Source organism: Balaenoptera borealis (assembly GCF_965194805.1).
Source record: "Balaenoptera borealis genome assembly, chromosome: 14".
Classification (NCBI taxonomy): domain Eukaryota; kingdom Metazoa; phylum Chordata; class Mammalia; order Artiodactyla; family Balaenopteridae; genus Balaenoptera; species Balaenoptera borealis.
The window spans coordinates 82,848,263-82,872,620 of record NC_138875.1 but is presented as its reverse complement, the minus strand read 5'-3'; the positions used below and the strand labels follow the sequence as shown (position 1 = coordinate 82,872,620).

Below are 24,358 nucleotides of genomic sequence, written 5' to 3'. Positions count from 1 at the left end.
TCCTCATGTGCCAAGCTGTGGGAGGAGGAAGGTCTGCGGGGGGTGGGGAAGGGAGAGGGTGCTGCCGGGTCCTGCACCACCAGCAGGGGTGGCTCACAAGTTCTCTTCCTTTCGCCACTGTGGACAGGGTATCGCAGAGAGAGAAAGGAGCACTTGCTGGCTTTGACCTCCCTGGATACAGTGTCTGAGCAAAGGGAAAGCACAATTCCTTCAAGATGCTGACGGTGGGTAACAGTAGCTCCTACAAACAGAGGGCTTACTGTGGGGTCAGGCATTGTGCGGTCCTCTGTACACGTATTAACTCATCTAATCCTGACAACAAATCTATGTGCCCCCATTTTATAGATGAGAGACTGGAGACTCAGATGTTAAGTGACTCACCCAAGGTCACACAGCAAGGCTACCTCTTCAGTATACAATAATGAGGCCCAGCTTCCTCTCCACCCTGGCAACCCAGGGTGGGTTTTCCATGTAACACCTAAGCAGTTGACATCACCTAAGGATGGTCTTCCTACTCCAGCCCTGCCCCAAGCACTCTTCTTGCCCTCCATCCTTAAGCTGAAATGTGGGCTTTTCTAGTCACCTAACCTGTTGCTTAACACTCACCCTGTCTTACTCAGAAGAAGCACAGAAGAAAAGACCCTGAAAATTCCCAGGAACCTTCGGAGAAGACCAAAGAGCAGCTGGCCGAGGCAGAGCTTCGGAAGCTGAGGCAGCAGTTCCGGAAGATGGTGGACAGTCGGAAGTCCTTTAACTTCCGCTCCCAGCAGAAGATCACAAACCAGCAGTAAGTGATGCTCAGAGTTCTGTACTGAGTGAACTTGGAGAAAATTTTGGGTTTGGTTTCATGGAGCTTGTCTTCTGATGGGGCCTCTGGGGCAGGGACCCACTTGGGATAGCTTCAGTGGGGAGAGGAGATTTATTCTCAGAGTTCAGGGTGTCTCAGGGACTCCAAGGGGGAGCAGGGCACCCATGTCTCAGGGAAGGACCCAAACAAGAAAGTGATTCTGGTTCCTGTTTCTTTCAACACATGGGTTTTGTTCTTTCCTCTCTGAATCTCAGCCGTGGCTGGTGGGAGATGGCTGCCTCCAAGTCTTGAGCGACCAAAGGCCACACGAAGAGACTGTCCTTAGTCAATTCCAATCCCAAAGTTCCCAGGAGAGGGAGAATCTGATTGGCTTAGCTTGGGTCTGGTGTCTGCTTCTGGCCCAGTCAGCTGTGGCCGGGGGTGGTTGAGCCATAGGACAAAAAATAGCTATGGGTATCCCCAGCGGTTCTAGCAGTGAAGGTGGGGAGTTCCCAGAGAAGGGGAAATCACCAGTCGGTGGATACCCCAAAGGACGTTTCCTGCTTGTGCATCATTATGGGATCTGCAGGCCTGAATATTTGAAATTGAGTTGCCCTAGAAATGATGGTGTGTATAGTTTCTTTGGGCAACAGAAAGGTGTTCCCTGAGGTTGAATAAACAAACATTAAACAAGCATTCTTAGATTCCGTCCAAAGAAATGTGATTCCTTAACCACATCCATAATGTTTATGCAGGCAGTAACTGCCTATTGTTAGAAAGAAAATTTTACTGTTAGATGATGTGTGAAGTCCAGAGGATAGGGAAAAGGGGTTCTTTAGATTTTCCATGATTGGTTCACTCAGAGCCACTGCTAGTCCATATGGGATCACTATGTGAATTAGAAAAAGGCACCCTTTCTCAAAGACCCTTTACTGCCATCTGTTGGAAACATTGTCATTATGTAGGGATTTTGTTAAAACAAGACAAAGTGTCTCTCAGAAAAGTGTAGTAGATCAACAGATCAATGATATGTTTTCAAGCAGATGGTGCTTCCTTGGGCTGTGCAGTCCACAACCTGCACATCTGTGCTGGTGACCCTGATTCACAGCCTACCCTTGGTGGGCATCAGGAAATGCCTACTTCTTGGTGTGGTTTCAGTTTTTCTTGAATCTTACTTACCCTTCTGCATCTCACTCTACCCCGATCCATTTGATCTGGTTTCACTATGGTGGAACTGAAGGGGAGGAGAGTGGAAGAGTGGAGATAAACACCCATAAATAGGAAGAGAACTGGGGTGAGGTGAGTGAGGTGCTTAGGGTGTAATATTTAAGGAGGTGCTTTTCCCCAGCGCAGACCCTGCACCTATACCACCCTGAAAATGAAGACCTCCTTAAATTTTGGGGCACCTCACTGCCGTCCCAGCCCTGCCTAAAGACAGACAAACCTTCCTTTTGCTTTTCCGACCTCACCGCACCCCCGAAAGCCTAACTCTGACTTACTATCCTGCTCTCTCTCTCTCTTTTCTCTGCACCTTAGCAAAGACCCCTCCTAAGAGGGGCTTAGGGGGAGAAAAGTCCCAAGGGCCAGGTTTAGAAGACAAGATGCTCTAGAACTGGGCGTGCACTCCAGTGGTCGTTAGCAACATGTGACTATTTACATTTGCAATTAATTAAAATAAATAAAATTAGAAATTCAGTTCTTCAGTTGCACCAGCCACGTTTCAAGTGCTCAATAGCCACACGTGCCTGATGGTTGCTGTCGGACAGCGCAGCTAGAGAACATTTGCATCACTGCAGAATGGTCTACTGGACAGCGCTGCTTTAGAACATCAGTCAGCAAACGGTGGCCAATGGGCCAAGTCTGAGTGGCTGCCTGTTTTTGTAAATAAAGTTTTATTGGCACACAGCCACGCCTCTTCATTTTTGTGTTGCCTATGATTGCTTTGTTGAGTAGTTGCAATAGAGACCCTCTGGCCTGCAAAACCTAAAGTATTTACTCTTTGGCCCTTTATAGAAAAGCTTTGCAGAGTCCGCCCTTGAACATTCTTTGCTTTTCTAGAGTGGCGCTTCCAAAACTTTAAAGTGCGTACAGTTCACTTGAGGATCTTGTTACAAAGCAGATTCTGATTCAGTAGGTCCTGGATTGAGACCTGAGCTGCTGCATTTCTCCAAGCTTCCCAAGGGCGTTGAGGCAGCTAGTCTGCAAATCGCACTGGGCAGCAGGAATAGGCTGCCCAGACTTTGCCAGAAACTCGGCCTCTGTACCATTTCCTGTTGCTCAGTTGCTGTGCAGTCGCCTGAGTCTTCTTTTCTCTTTTAGAAACCCCTGGTTGCTCACGTCCCCGACACCCTCTCTTCTCCAGAGTAGACAGAGGAAGAGGAGACTCATGTCAGCCAATTTCATAAATCAGTAGCCCCCGAGTAGAAAAGTTGGTGCGGGTTAGAGGTTCCTGTGCAGCTCTGTGTTGATGCACAATTGAAAGATCCTGCCTGATGGGTTTGCCTCTTATTACCAGAGATAATTGGCTGTAAAGCCGGAATAGAAAGTCTGCAAAATCAGACAGATGCCAGTGAGCTGCTGGCAAAAGAGAACTTGGGGGCTCTCACCATGTCTAGGTAATGGGTTTTGACAGGCACAGCTGCAAATTGTTCTGAGGAGGAAAAAAAAAAAAAATGCCGCTCAGAGAAGGGCGGAGCAGTGGAAGTTGCAGTGAACTGGGTCAAAGGACATCTGAGTTCTGGACCTGGGTTGGAGACCTTGGGTGAGTCTCTTCCACTTGCTGGGTGGGAAGTACCCCTCTGAGTCTCCTTTCAGGACCTAGGGGTCTGAAGTGTCTGATCTAGGCAAACTCAGGGGTTCAGGGTTAATCACATGCTGCTCTCCCAACAGCAAGGAAATCAAGACCCTGCAGGAGGAGCAGGAGGAGATCACCCTGCTTTTGAATCTCATCAAGTCCTCCAGGAACTTGGATCTGAATGAGAAAAACTACATGGAGCTGCATTTCCTGCTGCAAACCAAGGAGGACTACGAGGCCCTGATTAAATCGATGAAAGTGCTGTTGGCTGAACTGGATGAGAAGGTGTGGTCTTTCTCTTAAAGGGTTAACCAGAACACCGAGCAAGGGGAAGGAGTGCGGGAGGTGTACTCCCCACCATACCCCCACAGTTGGCTTTTCTAAACGTGACTGTGGTCACTGTCTCCACCACCATTGTAACCCCTGATCTCTCAGCTCTATTGATCCATTTCCCCACTGTGGTCTCCAGTGTCTCCCCATTACAGTAAGAATAAATGCCCCAATCCTTACTGTATCAGTCAGGAGAGGTTAGATTATGCTGCAGTAACAAAATTCCCTCTCCCCAACTCAGTGGTTTAAAACAACAAAGGTTTCTTTCCCATTCATGGTTTATGTCTATCGTGGATTGGCTAGGGGCTCTTATATCCTCTCATCCTGGGGCCAGGCTGATGGGATAGCCCCCATCTTGAACATTGCCAGGTACTGTGGTAGAAAAAAGTGAGTCCTGAGGGTCTCACACTGGCAGTTGAATGCTCCAGTGACATGTGTCACTTCTGCTCATGACTCGTTGGCTCAAGATAGTCTACCAAACCCGTAAATACCCCAAATACCCATACCCACACCCAAAATAGTCAACTCTACCCATTCACAAAAGGGCCTAGGAAGTACAACCCTCATGGATCCAGAAAGCAAAGAGCTAGAGACATTTGCTGTACAGCGTTAATCCCTTACTATCATTTGAAAGACCCTGCCTACCCCTCTAGGCTCATCCCATGTCATTCCTTCCTTAACTCTTCACACTCCAGCTGCAAAAGACCTTTTTTTTTCTTTCAAATAATGCTGAGCCTTTTCTCACCTCAGAGCCTTTGCACATGCTCCCCACACTGCCTTACCCTAGTTGCTTATCTTTATGTCTCAGCCTAAAGGTGACTTTCTCAGGGAGGCCTTCTCTATGCCCTCTCTCCGGTTTAAAGTATATCCCCCTGGTATTAGTTTCCTGGCCAGGAACAAATAGTACACTCTGTAGGGTACTCGGAGGAGTAGGGCATTCTGGAACCTGGAGTAAATACCGCAACCTCTCTTTCTTCTCACCTCTGACCCCAACTACAAGGGAACCATTGTGGACCCTTCCCGGTTAGCTTCCTGGGGCACAGAGCAGGGTGGAGAGTGGATCTCGGGGGGCAAATAGAAGATCCCAGCACACCCCCTTATCCTCTTTCATGTCACCCCATGGCACCTCCTTTCACAGTACCTTTCACAGTGGTAATTATGCCTTAATATGGGTGTTGTCTAATGTCTCCCTAACCTGTCACCTGCGTGAGTCTGTTTTGTTCCCTACTGTACCCCCTGTTCCTATCCCAGTGTCCAGAACCTGGCAGGTCCTCAATAAATATTTACTGACTGAATGAATCTGGAAATCTCATTACACCTTTCCTCTGCTTCAAACTCTTCAGTAATTTCCGACTCTTGCTGTGTTAAGGGCCCCAAGTCCCTGGTGTAATTTGCCGGCTCTGCTGCCTCAGCCCCTCCTGCCTCTTCCACCTTCTCTCCTGCCTCCTTCTCCTCTGTGCTCCATCCACACTGGCTGCCTTCATGGATCCACAGTGCTGTCTCTCACCTCCAGACCTTTGCACATGCTGTTCCCTCTGCATGGAGTGCTGTTCCCCCTGCCTGGAGTGCTGTTCCCCATCCTCTCTGCTTGGGGGAGTCTTATTCATCCTTTGCGTCTCAGCTCAAATGCTGTTTCTGCAAGATAGTTGTCCCCTCATCTTTCTCTGCTACATGCCCCTACTGTGTGTGTGCAAATTACCGTCTATCTCCCCTCTCCTAGGGCTCTTCGTGCTTCCTGGCTTGTTTCCAGTCCTAGATTGTAGGTTCCCTGAGGGCAGGGACCACTCTGTCTTGGTTACCATCATACCCCTGTTGTCTGGCACCAAGCAGGGGCTTAATAAAACTGATGAATGAGTGAATGAATGAATGAGTGAACAAACATATGAATGTATGAGAAAGGAGGCAATAAAAGTGAAGAAGAAAAATGGGGATGTGGATCCTCAGAAACATTAGAAAAGGCAACCTAGTTTTGGAATCCTCCAAAGAGTACGGCACTCACTGCCCAACACGAAAACCCTCTTGGTCTAATTCCATCTCAGTGTGGGCAGCTCCCAGAATCCCCTCCTGCTGTGTCCACCACACAATGCTCAGAGCTTTGTCCTTTCAAGGGGTCACTGGAGGTGAGGATATCACTGGGCCCTGCTTAGCCTCACAAAATAATTAATAAGCTGATGCCTTCCTGCTGAGCATCTAGTGTAAGCAACGTATTTCCCCATCAGCCACAGCCTTGGATAATGTCTCCCATTGGGCTGAAGCCTAATTACTTTCAGCATCACAAAAGCAGTATCTGCCATAAAGGTGCCAAAGGGAATACAGCTCTGAATTTAATCACAAGAGCTGATGCCACAGCTTCCTTTGGCAAGGAGGTGGAGCCCTAGGACTCTGGGGGTCAACTCAGGTTGGGGCAGGCATCCTTTCAGAGCATGTGATGCCACACCTAACATATGGGGGAGGATGCTGCCCTCCCAATATCAAAACAAGTCATTTGTTTTATTTCATAAGAGAGCTGGAGGGGGTTTGTGTTGAGGATGCTGCCTTGTGCATAGAACAGGAGAGGAGAACAGAGTAGAATAGGAACCTGACTTGACTTGAATCTGACTTTGTCAGTACTGATGAAGTAATTTGTTTTTGCTGTGAGGGAGTTTGTGGGGGAGTGTGTGTGTGTGTTCCAGCTAACGTCCAAAGCCTGGCTAATATCAATAATAAACAGCATTCATATACCTTACCAGTTTTGTGTGAGACCCAATGGTTCCCTTGATGCCTGATCTTTTGCTTGAGAATGTGTTGGGCTGCAAGTATTGATAATAGAATTCTTGACTGGAAGCAAGTGGGAGAACAGAGGTTTGTTTTTCTCACTTAATATGATGTCTGACTAGAAATAGACCATCCCAGGGATGGTTTAGCAGCTCTACAATGATGGGTTCTTCTTTTTCTCTATGACTCTCTTGACCAGCCTTCCCCTCATGGTCACAAGATGGCTGCCAAAGCTTAGCTAGTATAATGTCTCATATAATTGCATTCAAAAATATGAAGAAAGGATGGGAAGTTTTCGTACATGATATTCTCTTCTTATGAGAGGGAGAATATTTTACAAAATTCCTCCAGCAGATTTTCTCTGATTGGCCAGGGCTAGGGTATATGCCCATTCCTTGGCCAATCACGGGCAAAGGGAAATGGAATTTCTGTAATTGCTTTGGGGTAAACCAGGGGCAGCAGATTACAGTGCAAGCACCAAGTCTGGTCTGTTTGTTTATGGCGCTCCAGCAAAGAATGGTTTTTACATCTTAAATGTTTACTTTTTAAATGGTTATGTGAGTACCTACATACTAATCTCTTGGTCCTTGAAGCCTAAAATATTTACTATTTAGCCCTTTAAGAAAAAGTTTCCCAACACCTAGTTTAGACCAATGATGAGTTATCCCTTGGGTCTGGGGGCAGAGCCCACCTTCCCTAAGTAGATTACTGGCAATAAGAAAATGTTTTTATCTCATATAACAGGAAGTATAAAGATAATGCAAGCTTCAGGGTTGGTTGATTCAGCAGCTCAATTAGGTTATCAAGGTATTTGTCTTTGTTCTTTGGGGGCAAGACAGCAGCAGCAGTTCCAGGCACCACATGCAGATGGAACATTACCTTCAGGAGAAGACAGACCATTTCTTCCTATGACTCTCTTAGGAATGAGGAAACTTTTTCCAGATGCTTCCCTACCAGACAGCCAGAGGCTCCAACTGGTCTAGTCTTGCCCATCCCTGAATAAATAAATCATAGGAAGAGTGATTAGAGTTACCATGCTTGGCTTGGATCAGTCTTCTGGGGTGGGATGGGTGTGCTTCCCCAGAACACCCATGACGGGTCAACCACCTACCATGTCCACCACAGTACAGTTCTGGCTGTTGTCACCTCTGCCAGCCTCCTGGTTCTGGAACATTCTTCTGTCTTCTGTTAAGCATCTCTTGCTGCCTAAAAACCATCTTTCATCACTTTTCTGTGGTTCTTCCATGACCCTAAATGTATGAGTAGACCAGGGGCCTTCAGAACAGGCTGAGCCTGACAACACGAAGGCTTTGGCCTAACATGTTAAAAATCAGAAGATTTCATGTAAAAATTCAGATATCTGGCTTCTCTTTTAAAAAACTGGAAGATCTGGCAATAGTGGGCCTGAATTTCCTTGAAGCAACTGTAACTACATAGTGTTGTGGGTGACACTGCCAGCTGTTTACCCATTCTTTATGTTTTCTTCTCTAACAGATTCCTGACTTTATTCAGGGTGAGCATGTGCCCAGCTAAAAAGCTGCATTCCCCATCTTCCCTTGCATCTAAAGGTAGACAATGAAATGTAAGGGGACATCTGTTAGGGGTGTCTGGGAAAGTTTTGCTTTCCAGATATAGGTCGTACCCTTCATCCATATTGCTTCCTCTACTTTCCTCCCTGGAAAATAACTGTGTGAAGGCTGGTGTAATGGCAGCCATCTTTTGGGGGAGAAGCCGGGTGAATTACAGAGATCTTGTTTTTACCTCCTTGAGTTACTGAACTTAAGCCAGCAGTGTATTATGAGAGAAAGATAAACCATAATTTGTTTAAACCACTGTTAGTTGGGCTTTCTGTAATTTGTAGTTGCATATGTTCCTAATTGATACAAGCTGCTGCCCCTGAAGGGAGGCTGCTGAGATCTGTGCCCATAAAGGCAGAGAGAGTAAATTCTTCTGAGGAAAGCATATGTTTTTTAAAATGCTTCACTTTTTATTTTATTTTTTCATTTTTTGGCCACACCGCACGGCTTGTGGGATCTTAGTTCCTCCACCAGAGATTGAACCCGGTCCCTCAGCAGTGAAAGCGAGGAGTCCTAACCACTGGACCACCAGGGAATTCCCAAGGAAAGCATGTTTTTAACAAGACCTGAACCTAATTGAACTTAATCATTTTTAGTTGTTGACACTTGAAATTATGAGTCACTCAACTGCCAATGCCCCTTTTTAACAGCAAATATTTGGTAATACCTCCTTTACAATCCTGAAGTGAAATTCATAGATGATATAATCCTTTATCCTTCTTCTTTTAAATCAATATGATGCCATAACTATAATACAAAGGAAAAATAAAGGAAAGCTACTTATACTAAAATTATATGTATTTCAATACGTGCATGTTTTGGCCTGACTTATTGAGACCGGGGCCAGCAAATTGCTCCGCAGAGGCCCTGAGAGTAAATATTTTGGCTTTGTGGGCCACACTACTCCACTCTGCCTTCATAGTATGAAAGCAGCCATAGACAATGCAAAGAATGGGCATGGCTGTGTGCCAATAAAACTTTATTTATGAAAACAGGCAGTGGGGGGCTTCCCTGGTGGTCCAGTGGGAAGACTCTGCGCTCTCAATGCAGGGGGCCCAGGTTCGATCCCTGGTTGGGGAACTAGATCCTGCATGCATGCCACACCTAAGAGTCTACATGCTGCAGCTAAAAAAAAAAAAAAAAAAGGATCTTGCATGCCGCAATGAAGATCCTGTGTCCTGCAAGTAAGACCCAGTGCAGCCAAAATAAATAAATAAATATTAAACAAACAAACAAACAAACAAAAAACAGGTAGTGGGGCAGATTTGGCCCAGGGCCTTAGTTTGCAGACCCCTGGTCTAAAAGATGTAGTCAGAGGCCAGTGTTATTGATATGCAGAATCACTGAAGATTCCACACTGCAGACTGATTTGGGCTTGTTGTATCCACAACTCAAAGATGATGATCCAGGTTGTGCTGGTGTCATGATTTCAAAATGGCGGCCAACTCTTGGTAAAGTTCCAAACAAATCAACGAACGTTCTCTTGATTTATACAGTGACTACATTCCTGGATAATTAAGTGTCTATTAAAACCTAATGAAAAATACTGTGTGTGTATATGTAAAAGACAGTTTGATTCTAGGTACAGAAAATTATAGAGAGGTTCTTCACCTGCCTAACATCCAGAGGGGCACTGGAAAGTCAAAAGGGATGGGGGACAATTCTTGGATGTTTGGTGCTGTCTTACATGTTGCAGGGTATGTGACATCTCATGACCTGCCATTAAGTGCCACTAGCATCCTCATCATTGCAAGAGCAAAAAACAAAACAAAACAAAAAACAAAGGTTACAGAAGGCTTCTTGGGGGAATAATGCCATTTCTTCTGGAAACCGTGGCTTTAGGGTCAGGTGAAATTTTCGCCCACAGGTGAGTGAAATTTACATGCACGGGTGAGAGTAAAAACCCTAAGTTGCCTCATTTTGCCCCAAACTGGCTAAGGTTGAGTTGAGCACACACCCAAGAGAGAATTAAAATTCCATTCATAGGAAAAGAAAGAACTTTGCAGTTTTTGTTTTACCACACTTGAGTTAGTGAACTGTCGCATTTGTACCCATACAGATGTTAACACAGCTGGGTTTTCTCTCTCTCTCTCTCTGTTTCTTTTCAGATCGTTCAGATGGAAAAAAAAATTATAAACCAAAGACAGATCTTCTCAAAAATACACGAGGCCAACAACCCCCGGAAACTGCAAAAACAGATCCACGTTTTGGAAACCCGTTTGCATCTCGTACGTAAGGTGTTCTCTGGGGGAATTCCCTGGTGGTCCAGTGGTTAGGACTCCATGCTTCCACTGCAGGGGTCATGGATTCTATCCCTGGTCAGGGAACTAAGATCCCACATGCTGCAACGTGACCAAAAAACAACAAAAAAACACAAACTCTGCAAACAACTCTGCCTCCCTTTGCTAAGAGGGAAGAATGATGTCTGTGAAGCCGTTAGCAGAACCTACTCATCTCATTGGTTGAGTCGGGAGAAGGTGAACAATGGTGTGCACACAGGCCAGGCAGCACTCCAACCATCGTTCTGTGGGCCTGGGGTGGGAGGTGAGGGGAAGACCCTTCAACCCTCTGGCTGCCTTCTGGAAGCTTGTCTCATGCCCCAGGAGTGAGCCTTATTTTGAAACAGAGCCCTCCTCGCAGGTCACTGTACACTTTGACAAGATGCTGACCACCAATGCGAAGCTCCGGAAGGAGATTGAGGACCTACGGTATGAGAAGGCTGCTTACGACAACGTCTACGAGCAGATTCATCGGCGCTTGTTGATGCAGAAGAAAACAATGAATGTGGCCATCGAGCAGTCTGCGCAGGCCTATGAGCAGAGGTGGGCTGGGGGAGAGACCCTGGGGGCAAAGATGTGTCAGTCCCCTGCTGAGCTTCCTACTCTGGGCCACCTCTACCCCCTGTGCTTACGTGTTGAGGAGCCTGAAATCATCATCATAATAACTCTGAGTGCTGATTGTGTGTCGGCCAAGCATGATGCTAGATGCTCTGGGTAGTATTTCAACCTTCACAACAGCCCTAGGAGTTATTATCCCCATTTTACAGACCAGAAAATGGAGGCTTAGAGATGCCAAAATACTTACCTGAGATCCAGATAAATGGCAGATGTGGTGGAGTTGAGATTCAAACCCCTGTGCTGTACCATCTCCCCCAGGTGTCCCTGCCTCTAGTCCTAGGGGTCCCTCTCAGTCTGGGCTGTCTCCCGGCTTCACAACTAGAGGGGCAAAAGGCATGCAGTTTAGTGGTGAAGAGTGCAGATTTTGGAGTCAGAGAGATATGGGTCCATCACTACTACATTGTTGGAGAACCTCTTCGGGTGGTAGTGAGGATTAAATATGTGTATATAAGCGAGTGGCTGGGACATAGTACTTGACAAGTGGTGATGATGATGGTAATAGTGATAATGGTGATGTGTGATGATGCTGATGGTGGTGATACTGCTGATGGTGATGATGATGCTGATGGTGGTGGTGGTGGTGATGGTGGTGAAGATCATGATGGTGGTGATGATGTTGCTGATGGTGATGATGATCATGATGACGGTGGTGATGGTGGTGGTGATGATGATGATGATAGAAAATCGTTTCCTGAGGGTGGTCTAGAGCTGTCAACTGCTGTCCTTCAGGTGAGGAAAGTTGTTCCTCTACTCCCAGAAACCTCCATGATTAAAAGGAGTGATGGTCATTGACCAGGCAGGAAGTCTGTCTGGACTGGTAGAGAGAGGGGAGGAGAAGGAAGGCGCCTCCGGACACTCAGACTCTGTCGTGCCCCCCTTGCCCAGGCTGGAAGCCATGGCTCGAATGGCTGCCATGAAGGACCGCCAGCAGAAGGACATCTCTCAGTACAACCTGGAGATCCGAGAGTTGGAGCGTCTCTATGATCATGAAACCAAGCTCAAATCCTTCCTGCTCACCAAGCTGCACGATCGCCTTGAGTTCGAGGAGCAGTCCAAAAAGGAAGAAGGTAACGCTCTCCAGGTGTCCTCTTTTCTGTCTCTCTCTCTCTCAACTGAAGGTGCCCGAGTCTTCTTGTAGTAGGTTTGCCAAATTTAGCAAATAAAAGTACAAGATGTCGTTAAATTTAAATTTCACATAAACAATGAATAAAATTTTAGTCTCATGCAGTATTTGAGACATACTTATACTAAAAAATTACTTGTGGTTTATCTACAATTGGGACATATTTATACTGTTAAAAATATATCATTTGTCTCAGGACTACCCTGGTGGTCCCATGGTTAAGACCCTGTGCTTCCACTGCAGTGGGCAGGGGTTCGATCTCTGGTTGGGGAACTAAGATCCTGCGTGCTGTGCAGTGTGGTCAAAGGAAAAAAATATATATTGTTTGTCTTAGATTCAAATTTAACTGGATGCCTTGGGTTTTATCTGCCACCCCTAACCTGTAGGATGTGTCCTCACCCTGTGGCTCTCCTTCCATTGTTTAGAGGAGGAACTTGTGTGTCAGAGGTCCCCAAGACCACCCCCGGGCTGGGTGATTCTCAAAGAGGACTCACAAGACTCAGCAAACATAACTATGACGTAGGGACACAAAGAAAAATCAGCAAAGAGAAAAGGTGCGTGGGGCGAAGTCCAGAGGAAACCAGGCACAAGTTTCCAGGATCTTCTCCCAGTGGAGTCACACAGGGCATGCTTAATTCTTCCAGCATCTAATTGTGACAACACATGTGAAGAGTCGTCTGCCTGGGGAGCTCATTAGAGACTCGGTGCCCAAGATTCTTACTGGAGGCTGGTCACGTAGGCACCCTCTCCCCAGCACATACCAAAATTCCAGCTTCCCAGCAGGAAGGCAGGTGTTCGGCATAAAGCGCACTGTCTGTACAGTCTGGGCTCAGTAGCCACACTTACCATTTAGGAAAGTTTTATATCAGTGTAGGGAGCTGTTCACCATTTAAGTTCCCAGATGTAGGCCAAGGGCCAACCTTGCAAGCAGGCCTTTCTAAGGAGAGCAGTCTCAGGTCTGCTATGTTAACTCTCTCCTCAACAGATTGAAGGGAGAGCCCCCTGTGCAGCTGCATTTGCTTTTTTTTTCTTTCAGCCCCTTCTGTCCCTTCCTGCTTTATTTGCAACTGTATGGCTGGAAGTGTTTTTCTGAGAAATCCCATCTCTCACTCTCTAACATTTCAAAAACCACCTTTTGGACCTTCTGTCCATCCATCCATCCATCCACCCATCCATCTTCCATCCACCCATCCATCCATCCTTCTATCCTCCATCCAGCCATCCATCCATCCTTCCAACCTCTATCCATCCATCCTTCCATCCTCCATCCACCCATCCATCTTCCATCCACCCATCCATCCATCCTTCTATCCTCCATCCAGCCATCCATCCATCCTTCCATCCTCTATGCATCCATCCTTCCATCCTCCATCCACCCATCCATCCATTTACTGAGCCACTGGCTCATGCCAGCTTCCATTCTCCATGCTTGGCATGCATGGCTTCCATTTAACCTTCACAACATCTCCAAGAGGCAGACTTTATTATTAACACTCCCAGTTGACATATGAGGGCACTGCAGCTAAGAGTGGATACATGGATATAGCCAAGGTCCTCTGCAATGTAAGTAACAGATCCAGGACCCCATCCCAAGTGTGTCTGCCCCCCAAAGCCTGAGGTCCTACTGCTATCCTCTTCTCTCTCCTAATCCACTGAGCAGCCTCAAGATTCCACTAGGCATCCAAGACCCGAACTGTGCAGTCAACAGGAGTTCTCCCATTCACTGCCGCTCCAGTTGACTTGTGCGTCCATCCTTCCTCTTCTCACTGCCTCAGCCTTGTCATCTTTCTCATCACATCTCCTCTAGCAGCTTCTGCTGGGTCTCCCAGCCTCCAGGCTCCTCCTGTTTCTGTGACACTGCAGGGGTAAGTTCTTTATGATCAGTTGACTCCTTCCTTCATCCATCCAACCATTGCATTCCTGGTCTACCAACAAATTTTAATGATCACCTATCCTGAAACAGGCACCATGTTGGGGACCAGAGACAGAGCAGTGATCAAGACAGTGTTAGTCCTTGATGTCACGGAGCTTATGTTCTAGATATGGAGACACAGAAAAAACAAGCAAATAGACAAATACAAACACTTCAGGTTGTGATAGAACCTTTGAAGGAAGAAAACAAGGGATTGAGATGGAAAAGTAACAGGGATACCTCTCTTGGATAGGATGGCCAAGGAGGGGCTGTTCAGATTGTGATCTAAAGCATGAAAAGAATCCAGTTGTGCAAGGCTGAGGAATCCAGGCAGAGACAAAGTCCCAGAGGCAGGAACGTGTTAACTGGAGTGTAGACGCAAAGCTGGAGAAACAGGCAGAGGCCACTCCTGCAGGACTGACCATGTGCCAGGAACTGGGCTACATGTTGGGAGACGATGGGGAATAAGACAGAGGTCCTGTCCTCCTGGAGCTGACCTTCTGTCAGGGGAGATGACAAATTGGCAAATGCAAAAGTTAATCTGATCTCTCGGGAACCCATGAGCATGATGAAGAAAACAAAACAGGGTAATTGACAGAGAATAACCAGGGGCTGCTTTATCTAGGGTGGCCAGGGTGGGCCTCTTGGAGGAGGTGTCGTTTGGGCAGAGACTTGAATGATAGGAGGGAACCAGCCACATGGAAGCCTGGGAGAAGCACATCCCAGGAAGAAGGAATTGCAGGTGCAAAGGCCCTGAGGTGGGAGTGAGGTAGGCATATTTCTAGAACAGAGAGGAGGCCAGTGTGGCTGGAGTGAGTTGATGCCAACAGGAGAGTGGTAGGAGATGAAATTGGAGGGGTGAGGAGGAGCCAGACCACACAGGTCCTTATAGGCTGCACAGGGAGCTCACGCTGATTCTAAGTGTGGTGGGAAGCTATCAGAGGATTTAGGCAGACTAGTTACTGAGTCTGATAGTGACCAGGCACTGAGGGGTAGAGGGGATCAGACCTTAAATGATGCTGAGAAACTTCAGCTTCATCCCAGGGACAGTAGGGAGCCACACATGAAAAGGGGTCACGTGGCCAGATGTGCCTAGGAAGATCTAGAAAGATCCTTCCGATCACCCTGTGGAGGCCAAATCAGAGAGACAAGACTGGATTCAGGAGAGGTGGGGCTATTGCAGGCATCAGGCTGGGGAGCAAGGCTTGGAGAACTTTCTTGGTTCTAATGCCTTGAATCTGCCAAGCTCTGAGCCTGCTTAAGGCCCTCTGCCAACAGGGCTTCCCCGGCCTTCATCCTGCTCACGTCACCTCCTTCCCTGGCCATGCAGCTCCCCCATCACAGCACCTACTACATCTCCTCCATTGCCTGGGCCACAATGGTAATTATTGGATTTCTTTTTCTGTTTACTTGGCTATCTCTTTTTCTTTTCTCTTTGTGGCTGATTCCTCCACTAAAAGCTCTGTGGGGCAGTGATTTTGTAGCTACGGAGCCCAGCACAGTGTCTGGAACATAGTAGACGATCAATTAGATATTTGTGAAGTGACTAAGGAGGGAAGCTGCCACTCCATCTCATGGGAAAGTCTAGCCCGCTCCCCAGGGCACAATGATAATGCTACGGAGCACATCCCTCCACTGGGCACTACTCTGAGCGGCTTCCCTTTCAGACTCATGGTTGCCAGTTCTTCCTTTTCTAGCTCTCAAGGCAAAGAAGCATGGGAAGAAGAACAAGGGTGAGAGTTTTGAGAGCTATGAGGTGGCTTACCTCCGGCTGCTGAAGCTGATGAAGAATGGCAACCTGAATCAGCTCATCGAGGAGTTTCTGGCCAAGGAGGAGAAGAACTTTGCTCGGTTCACGTATGTCACAGAGCTCAACAATGACATGGAGATGATGCACAAGAAGACTGAGAGAATCCAGGTCAGGGCACCTCTTCTTTCCCAGGCCAGGGGCCCACCTGCTCCCACAGCAGCCTTCCCCAAAGCGGGTTCCTTGGAACACTCCTTGAGATACTCTGCAGAAAAAAGGGCTTCAAGTCAAAAAAGTTTAGGAAATACTATATTCCCCCAGTGTTCTCCCCCCTACATTTTAACCTTCCTGAGATTAGTATTTGTCTTCCAGTTGATACATACACTTAATGTGTTCATGTCCCCTCACCCCCAATAAGTGACATTTAAAATCCATGGTATGTCTTATAATCCAGAGTTCAGTAAACTCTAGCCATAGCCAGATATGCCCTTTGGCCTGTTTTTGTACAGTCCATGAGCTAAGAATGGTTTCACATTTTTAAAGGGTTGTGAGGAAACAAAATATGCAAGACAGACCATATGTGGGCTGCAAAGCCCAAAATATCGACGATCTGGCCCTTTGCCTTAAAAGCTGGCTGACCCCTGTTAATCAACAGCTTCACAGAATTGAGGAGAGATGGTAAACTGATCTTGGAGAGAGTTGATGTATATGAGCATAATAAAGGCTCTGACAAATCCTACAGTAAAGAAACTATCTACCTTGTTGAATCCATAATTTCCCAAACTTGATTGGCTCCCTGGGCTACTTACTCCGCAGGACACACATAACCAGCCTTTGGAACTGTCTGCACAGGAGAGAGTCTAAACTCCTTACCGTGACACTCCAGTCCCTTCAAAATTTGGCTTCAACCTGCCCCTGCATGCTCAGCTCCCATCACAACCCCCAAGGCACTCTCATCAGCTGCCAGTCCCAGCTTCCCCCTGCATTTCCCTCCTCTGAGCCTTTCCTCATGCTATTCCCCGCCCCTCCCACTTTTCTTCTGATGCAATACCGCTCATTAGTCCTGACAGATGTCACCTCCTCTGGGAATTCATTACTCTTTCCTCTGAGGTCCTTGTGCTCAGTGGGGACTGAGGGGAGCCCTTCCTTTTGCAATGTCACTGTTTCCTGAATGTGGGGCCATGTGCAAGTAGATATGCCTGTGGGAAAATGTAATTCAGAAAAATATAAGGAAAAAGTACAGGTCACCAAAATATCACCACTCAGAGATACTGCCAATAAATATTTTGGTGACATTGCTTTATGAAGGCAGTGTGCACTTAAGCAAGTGTCCACGTGCGCGCACACACACATACACACACACACACCCCTAGATGCCCATTTATAGTACTGGGTGTATACTAGATAGTTCATGCCGTTTAATAAACTTTTTTCTTCAACAATTCATCATAGATACTGCCCAACATCTTCTATGTTCTTTTTAGTGGCTTCTGGAGACCCTAGATGCTCTGTGGTAGTATCACAAAATGCTCCTTAAAAGAACAGATTCCCTAGGCCCTATCCCATACCTACAAACCTAGATTCTCTGAGAATAAGCCAGGAATCTGCATTTAAACCATATATTTTAAAAAATTTTATTAATTAATTTATTTTTGGCTGCATTGGGTCTTCCTTGCGGTGTGCGGGCTTCTCATTGAGGTGGCTTCTCTTGTTGCGGAGCACGGGCTCTAGTCGCGTGGGCTTCAGTAGTTGTGGCACGTGGGCTCAGTAGTTTTGGCTGGCGGGCTCCAGAGCGCAGGCTCAGCACTTTCAGCGCATGGGCCTAGCTGCTCCGCGGCATGTGGGATCTTCCGAGACCAGGGCTCAAACCCGTGTCCCCTGCATTGGCAGGCAGACTCCCAGCCACTGCGCCACCAGGGAAGCCCTAAACCATATTTTAATTCGAGACCCTTTCCCCCCCATGATGTAAATGTACCATGGTTTACTTAACCAATCCCCAACCGGTAGACATGCAGATTGTTCCTAACAGAGATTACAGTTAATAGCACAAGGGATAGCCTTGAGTGGCCACCTTGCCCACATGTCCTATTGTTTCCATGGGACAGACTCCTAGAGATGGTATTGCCCCATCAAAAGGTGCGTGCCTTTTACATTTGGACACACTGTTCTAGCCCAGGAGTTCTCATATCTAGTCCCTGGACCAGCAGCAGCAGCATCTCCTGGAACTTGAGAGAAATGCGCATTCGTGGGCCTCACGCAGACATACTGAATCAGAACCTCTGGTGTGGGGCCCAGATAGCTGTGTTTTCACAAACCCCCAGGTGATTCTGATTCATGCTAGAGTTTGAGAACCCCTGCTCTGGAACTGCCCGTCCATTACCATAACCATCAGCCACATGGGGCGATTTAAGTTTAAATCAATTTAAATTAAATTAAAAAATGAGTTCCTCAGTGGGACTAGCCATATTGCAAGTGCTCTGTGCCCATGCGTGGCTAGTGGCTGCAGTGCTGGATGGCACAGATAGAACACTGCCACCATTGCAGCAAATCCTACTGATTATACACAATTCTCCAGAAAGGATGAACCACCCACCTGCTCATGCCTGCATCCTCCTTTTAATTCAGAAACATCAGAAAGAACCTCCATGGACATAAGAGGGGTGAGGGGTTCTGGGGCTACTTGAAATGGATAATTTAAATCCTCACCAACGCCTCGAGGCATTGATTTATTTTTAAGTGTGTTGGGGAGGAGAGTACTTGCTTTTCCTTATGGTCTGGTTCTCTCCTGAGCAGAATGAGGTTATCCGCTCGCAATCCCAGCAGAAATCATCCCATGAGGACAACCGCTCCATCCTGAGACAGCTGGAGGTAAGGCCAGGGTGGGGAGGGAGGGATGCAGGAGTCTCCATTGTCTGTCAGGTGACCTGTCAGTTGGTTCTCAGGAGGAGGAAGATGTCTGCCCTGTGACTCTTTGCTGGTCTGGGTCATGTCTTGACATGTCCCAACCTTTTGTTACAGGCAGCCTCTGCTACGGATGTTGCTGCAGAATTTTGTCCCTAAGGCCCTCTTTGTCCATTTTAAAGACTCTCCCACTTCAGGGAGCCTATTCCAGGCCCTTGTACCTATAATTTCATCCCAGGCTGGTAAATTCCAGACAGATCTCTGCCTCAGTCTTTTCTTCTCTCTCCCCCTTGTCCTGGCTGTGGCCTGTTCTCAATCAATAATAGTAATTACAAACATTTCCTAAGCCATTACTACATACTAGGCATTGGGCTAAGTGCTTTGCTTGCATTATCTCATTTAATCCTCACAACAGCTCTCTGAGGTAGGTGATATGATCTATTTTACAGATGAGGAAACTGAGGTTCAGGGAAGTAATCACCAACATCATGGAGCTGGGATACTGCATGAGCTTTGCATTGCATTCAGCTGCTAATAATAGGGACCCAAAATAACAGTGGCCTAAGCAATAGAAGTTTATTTACTTTGTTAAAACATGAATCTGGAGATAAACACTTCAGGGCTGGTCATGATGTCATCAGTAACCCAGGCTTCTCCTTTCAGTTTTTCCATCTTTAGTGTGTGGCTTACATTCTCAAGGATGCCTCATGGTTGTATTATAGCTGCCAATGGCCCAGCCATCACATACACATTCCAAGCAGAAAGAAAGTAGGGAAGGAAAAAAAGGCCTTGCTAATTGAGTTAGTCAGCTTAAAAGTTTTTTCCCTGAATTCTCAGCCAGTGACTTCTGTATCTATGTCTCACTGGCCATCCCTATTGCAAAGGAGGGTTGGAGATAAAACTTTTAGCTGGCACATTGCCACCCCAAATACAATCAGCATTTTGCTATTAAAGTATAAGGGGAGAATGGATAGCAAATGTCTGACAAAGATATGAACCAGAGAGTTTGACTGCAAAGCCCTGTTCTAATCCAGTAGCTCCTGGCCCAGGAACTACACTCCTTGGTCATTTCCCTTCCTTTCTCTGTGGGTTATTTCTACTCTTGGCACGCAGGTGGCAGAAAGGGTTGGCCATGCCATTCTCTCATGCGCCACTGGAGGGCAGCAAAGCACCTCTCAGGCTCAGCAACCTCTCCCAGGACTCAGGAATGGGGAATGTAGACTTGCAGGCAGGGCCCAAGTTCAAGGAGACCCTCCTCAAGATGGACACATGCTTGGGGTCCCACATCCTTGGCTCTGAGCCATCCAGTGTCCAAATGCTTCCTTGGGGTTGGGACTGGTGCTGTTCTGCCTCTCGGGGTTTTGAAGGCCTAAAGGGGGACACAGTTTGGGGAGGCTGACCAGGCAACCCCAAGCATCTCCCCCACCTCTTCCTGAAGTCCTCCAGCGGCTCTTTGTTCGTTGGGCTTTAGTAGGAACTCCTGGAGCCTCTTTGCAAATGCAAATACTCTAAGCAAGAGAATTTGTCTTAATAGCAATGGGCTCACTTAGAACCCACTTTTCTTACTCCCCTGCTAAAAATCGCTTCCATCTCCTCTACTCTTGGAACCTTTCCACTTAACTTCCATTTCGTCGTCCCCTCTGGGAGAAGTGGTGGGACCAGTCCTTTAATGGGAGGGTTTTGCATAGGAGTTAAGCAACCAGGCCCTGGGAACAAACGCTTGGGTATGACTCCCAGAAGAGTCGCTTCCTGACTGTGTGACTTTGAGAAAGTGACTTAACCTCTCTGAGGTTCCGTTGTCTCACCTGTAAAATGGGGATAAAAATTGTACTCAACTTTGTAGGGCAGTGAAGATTGAATAAAATCCTGCATGTACACGCTTGGCACACTGCAGGGCAGAGAGCTATAAACATAGCTATCATTATTGTTGTTGTTTATCCTGTAAGTCAATAAAACCTCAAATCACCATCATCTTGTTACCAAATAATTGTCCAAATAAAGAGTTGTGCCCATGGTCAGGTATTAGACAACTCAATACAGAGGAGCTAAACACAAGTTCACTTTTCTTCTCTGACCTCAATATTCCTCATCTGAAAACTGGGGCATTTGTGAGGATAAGTTAAGATGATGTGTGTAATGTGCCTGGAACATTTTAGGTGCTGGACATGTGTTATCACTGTCACATCAGGCTTTAAGAAATGTTTTTAATCATGTGATCTGGTTTTTTTTGGCCATGCCGCGCAGCTAGGATCTTAGTTCCATGACCAGGGATCGAACTCGTGCCCTCTGCAGTGGAAGCACAGAGTCCTAACCACTGGACCGCCAGGGAATTCTCAACCATGTGATCTTTTAATGCACCTTTAGAATGAGGGGGGGCTCTTGCTGTCATATGAGGAAATGCACCCCTGGGAACTGAATATTCCAGTGTTTGGGACAGAGGAAGCCGCCTGGTGTGGTGGTTGAGATACAGTTCAAACCATGGCTTCCCTCTCCTGGCTGTATTCCTTAGAGCCTCAGTTTCCTCACCGGGAAAATGGGGGTGTGGATAGGGCCCTTTGAGGTCCTTATTTGGAATGGTCCGTACGGAGCTGGTGGGAACAAGGCTGGTCCTTCCAGGGCCCAGTTCACCTTTGCAAGCTGAGAACTCAGAGGGAGAGGCAGGAAGCCACTGAAGCACTCATCCCAGAGCAGCGATTCTCAGTCTGGGCTGCAAGTCAGAATCACCTCGGAGGCTTTAAAATTCCTGATGCCCAGGCTGCATCCCAGACCAAGATGTCTAAATCTCTGAGGCTGGAGGTTGGGCAGCAAATGTTTTAACACTCCCAGGTGATACCAATATGAAGCCAAAATTGTGATCCAGTGGACTCACAGAGGTTCTCAAATTTTATCATGCATCAGGATCACCTGCACTAAATACAGATTGCCAGGCTCACCCCCAGAGCCTCTGATTCGGTCGGTCTGGACTGGATCCCAGGAATCTGCATTTCTAACAAGTTCCCTGGTGAAACTGATGCTGCTTGTCCTGGGACCCCACTTTGAGAACCACTGTGCTCTAATGTGATTTAAACTGAGTGGTGAAATTGGTTTGTTGGATTGCAACCAGCATTTAAAAATAACAAGATAGAACAGAACAGAATGGAAAATACTAGAACACACAATAAGAATATGATTTGTGAATCTATAATTTCATTTGATTAGATAAATATATAAAAATACACACACGTATATAAGTATTGGGCTGCAATGTAAAGTATATTTCTTCCTGTGGGCCATTTTTTAAAAATGAGTCACCAGCTTTTAAAAAATACTGTAATCCAGTACACATGTAGACACACATACACATATGTAAGTAAACAAAACTTACATTAAACAATATCTACCCTCACTACCTGCAATGCATGTTAGTATTTTCTCTTCCTTTCTTTTCTGGTCATTTTATTTCATTTTTTAAAAAAATTGTGGATTGAGGCCCATTAAATTGATCTTGCACCCCTTTAGAGGTTTGCAAACCTGCACTTTGGAGATCCTGGCTCCAGAGGGTCCTAAATCCTCATCCCCAGCGAAAGTTCTCATGTGAGGGCTGAGCCCAGGGTGGTGACCTGGCTGACCTGGATGGGAATTGGGGTCTGCCACAGGAGAAACTAAAGAAGACCACGGAGGAGGCAGATATGTATGAGAACAACTACAAGGAGATCAACAAGACCTTGGAGTATCTCAAGAACTCGGTTGAGAATCTGTTTAAGAAGATAAATTGTGATGCCACCAAGATCCTGGTACAGTTAGGGGAGACAGGGAAAATCACCGATACCAACCTCCCACAGTACTTTGGTGAGTTGAGCTGGGGTAGCAACAATTTCCAGAGATTTCTATGACCAGGCCCAAGGACTTGTTCTTTTGGAGGTAGTGAGCCTGGTGGTGAAGCATGTGGGCACTAAAGCCAGCTTGGTTGGGTTCAAATCTTGGTTCTACTCTTACTAGCTGTGTGACTTTGGGCAACTTTCTGAACCTCTCTGTGCTTTAGTTTTTTCATCCAAAAAAATATTGGGAGGATTAAATAAATGAGTAGTTCTTAGAGAAATAGTACATGATCATCTCAATAGATGCAGAAGGAAGTATTTGACATAATTCAACATCCATTCATGATAAAATCTCTCAACAAACTAGAACTAGAAGGAAACTTTCTTACCTGATAAAGGGCATCTACAAAAACACCTACAGCTAACCTCATACTTAATGGTGAAAAAACTGAATGTCTTTCTTCTAAGATCAGGAACAAGGCAAAGATGTTTGCTCTCGCAACTCCTATTCAATATTGTGTTGGTGGTCCTCGATAAGGAAATAAGGAGATTAAAAAGAAATGAAAGGCATTTAGATTGGAAAGGAAGAAATAAAGTGCTCAGAGCAGTGCCTGGCATGTAGCAAATGCCTATTAACTATAACACACATTTCTAGGCATAGGCCTTGAACTCAGGATAGAGAGGGAGGATGCACCTACAGAGATCATGACAATTTAGAATGAATGGCTTCCACTACTCTTAGAATAAAATCTAAGGTTCTTAACACAATCTGTTTTTGAGAGGTTCCCAAGACACCTCCCTCCCGCCAGTTTCCGTGATTCACTAGGAGGGCTCCTGGATTCAGCATATAGTCATATTCATGGCTCTGATTTATTATAGCAAAAGGATACAAAGCAAAATCAGCAAAGGAAAAAGGGGGTTCGGGTGAAGTCTGGAGGAAACCAGGAGCAAGCTTCCAAGGGTCCTCTTCCAATGGGTTCACACAGAATGAGCTTAATTCCTCCAGCAATGGGTTGTGACAACACAAGTGAAATGTTGTCAACCAGAGAAGCTCATTGGATACTCATTGCCCAGGGTTTGGATTGGGGGCTCATCATATAGGCACCTCCAGCATGACACATACCCAAATTCCAGACTCCCAGAAAGAATAGTGAGTATTCAGCATAAATCACATTTTTTATACCACAGTTTAGGCATGATGAGCCACTCTTTTAACAGTTAATGGTAGTGGGGACCTTCCTGAAATTCAAGTTCCCTGATGCTATCCAAGGGCCAATCTCGTAAGCAGCCCTTTCTAAGAGCAGTCAGGCTTTGCTGCGTTAACTCTTTCTTACCCACAGCCTATCAGGTTCTTTATAGCCTGGCCCCTGCCTACATTTTTCATCATCTCTTGTCCTGCTCTCCCTCCTTTCTCACCACATCCAGCCAGAGTGCTCTCCTCTCTGTATTTTCAAATCCCTCCCCCAACTCATCCCTGCCACAGGGCCTTTGCATGGGCCGTTCCTGGGATACTCATCCCATGCCCAGTTCCTCCTCATTCTCAGATCTCAGTTTAAATGCCCTCCCTCCAGCAAGGCCTCCCTCTGCTGCCCCATATGAAGCTGGTCCTCCCCCACCCACTATTATTCACTCTTATAGCAGTCCTATTATTTAATACTCGCCCAGTTTGTCTCTATGTACAGGTAATTCTCATTATCTGAATCTATGAGGTTCTTGAGATCCAATAGCAAGGTTCAGAT

General features: G+C 46.5%; 1 protein-coding gene across 1 annotated transcript in view; it reads left to right on the top strand.

The window, feature by feature from the left end:
• Window positions 1-620: 620 nt before the first annotated feature.
• CCDC63 (coiled-coil domain containing 63) overlaps window positions 621-24,358 on the top strand; it is a 28,196-nt gene continuing 4,458 nt past the window's right edge. Inside the window, exons 1-8 of the mRNA XM_082356058.1 lie at window positions 621-787; window positions 3,677-3,866; window positions 10,351-10,470; window positions 10,883-11,064; window positions 12,025-12,206; window positions 15,872-16,092; window positions 18,715-18,789; window positions 22,458-22,650. Of these exons, the coding sequence (XP_082212184.1) occupies window positions 729-787; window positions 3,677-3,866; window positions 10,351-10,470; window positions 10,883-11,064; window positions 12,025-12,206; window positions 15,872-16,092; window positions 18,715-18,789; window positions 22,458-22,650 (1,222 nt within the window). The 5' untranslated portion in view covers window positions 621-728. The remainder of the gene's footprint in view (window positions 788-3,676; window positions 3,867-10,350; window positions 10,471-10,882; window positions 11,065-12,024; window positions 12,207-15,871; window positions 16,093-18,714; window positions 18,790-22,457; window positions 22,651-24,358) is intronic.